This window comes from Sinocyclocheilus rhinocerous, unplaced genomic scaffold (genome assembly GCF_001515625.1).
Source record: "Sinocyclocheilus rhinocerous isolate Xijiao unplaced genomic scaffold, SAMN03320098_v1.1 scaffold497, whole genome shotgun sequence".
NCBI lineage: Eukaryota > Metazoa > Chordata > Actinopteri > Cypriniformes > Cyprinidae > Sinocyclocheilus > Sinocyclocheilus rhinocerous.
This window is the reverse complement of record NW_015633189.1, coordinates 433,360-438,161: the sequence shown is the minus strand read 5'-3', so window position 1 is coordinate 438,161 and position 4,802 is coordinate 433,360. Positions and strand designations below refer to the sequence as shown.

General features: G+C 36.5%; 1 protein-coding gene across 1 annotated transcript in view; it reads right to left on the bottom strand.

The window, feature by feature from the left end:
* Positions 1-247: 247 nt before the first annotated feature.
* The window catches only part of psmd11b (proteasome 26S subunit, non-ATPase 11b), a 15,606-nt gene continuing 11,051 nt past the window's right edge, over positions 248-4,802 (bottom strand). Inside the window, exons 11-13 of the mRNA XM_016557177.1 lie at positions 2,455-2,506; positions 1,556-1,698; positions 248-1,408 (exon numbers count right to left, since the gene is read on the bottom strand). Of these exons, the coding sequence (XP_016412663.1) occupies positions 1,556-1,698; positions 2,455-2,506 (195 nt within the window). The 3' untranslated portion in view covers positions 248-1,408. The remainder of the gene's footprint in view (positions 1,409-1,555; positions 1,699-2,454; positions 2,507-4,802) is intronic.

The window sequence follows — 4,802 nt, the reverse complement described above, 5'->3', positions numbered from 1 at the left end:
CCCTGATTATATTCATGTACAAACAAGGGATAAGGACAATTTCCCTCAAAACCAATACATGTAATCAAAACACTTTAATAAGTGAACAGGCCAACTCATACAAAAATAAAGTCATTTTCCTTGAACTGAAATCTGCTTATACCAAGATTTCAATCATTGAGAACTTAAGCTTTGGATAGAGGACTTTTGTGGACCACTTTTCAATGTTATGCACAAAAAATAAATCAAAAATAAAATAAAATAAACATTACTTTCCAAAGTGTTTAATGTCTCAGTAAATTCTCAATGTCAATGATCAATGCTAGATCACCACTACAAATCAATCACAATCACATGCAGGAAGCTCTCAAATCAACATTGGACTTCAAAGTCATTTAAAAACATCATTCTCCCACAAGAAATTACTTTTTTGTTGAATATTTATAATTGCACACTCAACAGAATAAATGAATAATCATTTTTGCAAAGGCTGTGTGAACGTATACATTTACAGGAAACAATGAGATAAAAAAAAATATACAAAACATTGAATTTAAAAATAACAGTATTGAGGGTATTTAACTTATACAATGTTCTATTGCTGGCAAACTAGAAATGGAGTTTGCATTGAGATACTGATCTGAAAAGATTAGAAAAAAAATCAACGAACACAAGAATGAAAGAATAAATTTCAGTGCAGATATAAATGTGTGTTGGGGAAAAGGTTATTTTAATCAAAGAGGATTAAAACCTTTGTAGGACTGGGCCGTTTAATATAACCACCCTACTTGGCAAACAGTACACTGTAAATACAAAACTGTAAAGACGGTATACTGCAAAAGTAAACGGCAAACAATACTCTTGATTATACGAACTTAGAAAATCATTTTCTAGTGTGTGTGTGTGTGTGTGTGTGGTAATATGATTGGCAACTGTGCTTATTACAGAGCCTGTTCCTTTGAATCTCTCAACTACAACAATCATTTAGAATGTGCATCCATAAAATGAGGAAAAGGGGAAAAAGATGTGCACTACTGGAAACAACCGATGAACCGCAGATAACCGAAACCCAAGAGTCTGTATCACAAAGTTGCTGTGATTAAAAAACTTTAAATGTAGAAGAGCTATACATTTCTATATGACATTTTAGGATTTTATTGTAGTTGTACAACATTCCCTGATGGCCTGTGTTGGCCGTTGAGAGATACAGAGAAGAACAAAAAAATCAGAGGATCAGAAAGATGAAATTGTCCATTTGAAAGAAAAGAAACATTAAAAACTCTCAACTGGGGAACAAGTAGATCTTGCTCAATGTTGTCCCTTTTTGCTGTGAGAAAAAAAGTTCCACATGTTGGCCATACACACAGACACACGGGCAAACTCACACGCATACAACCATTTCACACAGCAGCACCTTCTGATGTTTATTCTGCAGGAGAGAAACATGAAGACGCGCTTCAAAAATCAGGCAGATAAATGAATTACAGATAAACATTTAACCAGATTTCATAACAAACATGCATATTTAGAGAGCAAAATAATTTGTGTGTGCATTTAATTTTATTAAGTGCCTCACCTATGTTAACTTCTTAGCCTTGTTGTACAGTGAATCCACAACTTTGCTCATGTTCTGTATGGTTTCTAGAGCTGCCTCGTAAGTCTTGTCCACAGGGGGCTCTTCGAATATGATGAGCACTCCTTCACCTTGGTCAAGAATGCCTGCAATCCATCAGATCATGAATTCAAGATATTTTTGGGCTTTTGCCACTTTCATTAGATTGTGTAACAAGCAGGAAATTATTAGGGGACATAGTTCATTACTAATTATGAAAATAGTTATAATCTCTTAAAGAGGGCATATGATGCTTTTTAATGTTTTACTTTTCCTTTAGTGTGTAATGTATCTATTAGTGCACGTATAAGGTCTGCAAGGTTACAAAGTCTCCCACATATTGGATTTATTCTATCTAACAGAGAACACCGCTCTAGACCTTCCTAAACCGAAAGACAGAAGTCTAAATATGACTTCCGCAAACTTCTACTTCATATGTTATGATAATGGCCACTCAAAGGCATATGCAAAGACAGAGGGTGAGGCTTTACTAAATCAAATCTTTTTACTCAAGAAAAAAAAAAAAAACTTGCTCAAGTCGATCTGCATTTTCTGAATTTGACTTGGGCTCAAAATGATATGGTAAAACCAACACCATTATTAACGGTTTGTGTTTGCAGCTGCTTTAGAAGCTTCAGAAGCTGATTGTGGTAAGGGGCGTCACACACGCTTGATATGTTTGGCCAGTCACAATGCACTGGGTCAGCTGTCCAATCAGGACACTTTGGGCTTTTTGGCAAGGAGCACCTTTGTAAAAACCAGAACTCAATTAGAACATTTCAGACTGGGAATAGAGGTGCTGTTAATATTTTAAATAATATTTTATAATTAAAAAAGAAAAGAAAAGAAAAACCATGACAAACCATGAAACTTTTTGTCCAGGATCATTTGTGACAGTTTCCTCTCAACATCACCCTGTGGGCCACAACAAATAAAGGAAAGAGATGTCCATTTTAGTGATCACGTATACATGGTAATAAAGTCATTCTGCATTTTCTGAATTTGACTTGGGCTCGAAATGATATGGTAAAACCAACACCATTATTAACGGTTTGTGTTTGCAGCTGCTTTAGAAGCTTCAGAAGCTGATTGTGGTAAGGGGCGTCACACACGCTTGATATGTTTGGCCAGTCACAATGCACTGGGTCAGCTGTCCAATCAGGACACTTTGGGCTTTTTGGCAAGGAGCACCTTTGTAAAAACCAGAACTCAATTAGAACATTTCAGACTGGGAATAGAGGTGCTGCAATAACATACAGTATGTGAAAATGCACATTAATGCACGTTAACCTATTCTAGTACACCCAATAAACAAAATGATGACCATTTAAAATAGCATCATATGTCCTCTTTAAAATGAGGGAATGAAATCAATGAATGAAATCAATGCCATGCTCAATGGTTGTATGTGTGTGTATACAAGGCCCCTTCAAATCATAAACAGCCGCTACTATCTCACAATATTACAGCAATCCTATCGCATTTATGGCAAATAACATCACAAAACCTATGGTGACCCTGCTGACAAAAACAATAGAAACCATCACAGAAATTTGAATGATTTCCACCACAAATACCATTACAAACATTACAAACCATCAACTTTTAAACATTAAAACCATTAAATAAGGGTTTTCTGTAGTGTGTTTTTGGACATATTTCATTAGGATTTAGTGGTTTTAACAAAAGCCACCAATAGAAGGCGACCAATTACCAGTAGAAACCAATATGGACGATTACAGTTTCCATTAAAAACAATACAATTTTTAATTATAACCAGTAAAACCATTACAAATTATGTGATGGTTTCTACTGGTTTTTTTTTTTGTTTGTTTTTTTCAGCAGGGGACTGAAATAAATGCATTATTGTATGAAATTATATGTCTTGAAATCTACATAAAAAGAGCAGAATGCAAAATGTATAATATGACAATGATAAACATAAACCTAGAGTCTAGAAACCTGCAACAACAGATTTCTTCAATTTGATTATTCATATGTGTGTGTCTCTGTGTGTGTCATGTTAATCAGACTAATCACCTCAGAGGCTACTTCTTTTACTCTATTTTCTAACTCAATATCTCTCAAATGTAACCCGTTTTAGAATCGCTGTGGTCTCTTTATGAATGAATGGAATATTTATGTCAGACAATGCGGAGTAATAAATAGCAGTGGACGCTGGGACTAGGGGTGTCCTGGGACTTTACTATAGTGCTATAGGCCACATGCTCTATAGTGAGAGAGGCGAGAAAAGGTAACCTGATGTAACTGTTCGTTTTTTTTTTCTTTTAGCTCCTCCCAACTGCCTTTATCTTCACGTTTTTTTTTGCTTGCCATCACGAGCCCACTCTCCTTCGCGTCAGTTTCAGTTTCTTATAAACAAAAATAAATTGCATTCGCACCCCCTTTTGTCGGCCGTCAACGTCACTTAATCTGACACTTTTTCTTTGATGATGAACCAGCCGGCCGACGGCCATCAGGTGGACGGCCGTTCTGGACTTCTCCAGAACGTCCAGATGGCCAGTCCGCCCCTGGGCCCCCCTTTTGTAGAGAAAAATATTTTCAATATTTACAACTCTGATTCTTCGATCGCGCTATCTAGTGGTCTGTTATTGATACAACCACAAATGCTACAAATGATAAATGAGCACTCAAGCGGGTACTGCGAGTCATATTAAGGTAATTAAAATGTCAAATTAATATTTTACGTTCAATTAATTGCGTTCCCGCATGATAAGCGGGAAAATTACACAGTGTAGTGTAAACCCTCTGCAGAGGTTTCTTTTGCAAAATAATCTGCTGACTGTACACTATCCCTCAAGCCTTGACGCACCCCCAGTTTGGGAACCACGATCATAGCTTATCATTTTGTTGTTTTTTTTGTGGTGACATTGAGGGCTGTGTCATTATGATTAAAGCTAATATCAGTTTTTAAAACATTACAGCTATAAACTATTCACTTGTTAAGTCATGACATATCGAAAGGCCCGGGCTGGCCATCGGGAGAATTCCCGGTGGCCCGACGGCTAATTTGGCCCGCTGCCCTGTTTTTTTATTATTAATATTTTATATTTATGCCTTCTCAATGTACCAAAGTGATCATTTCCGATTTTCATTCGATAATAAATAGGTTAGTCTTGACTGGCAGTGCTGCACTATACGAATCAGCTCACGTGTGTTCCGCGCTTCCGTCAAACGGTTCCGAACAGAA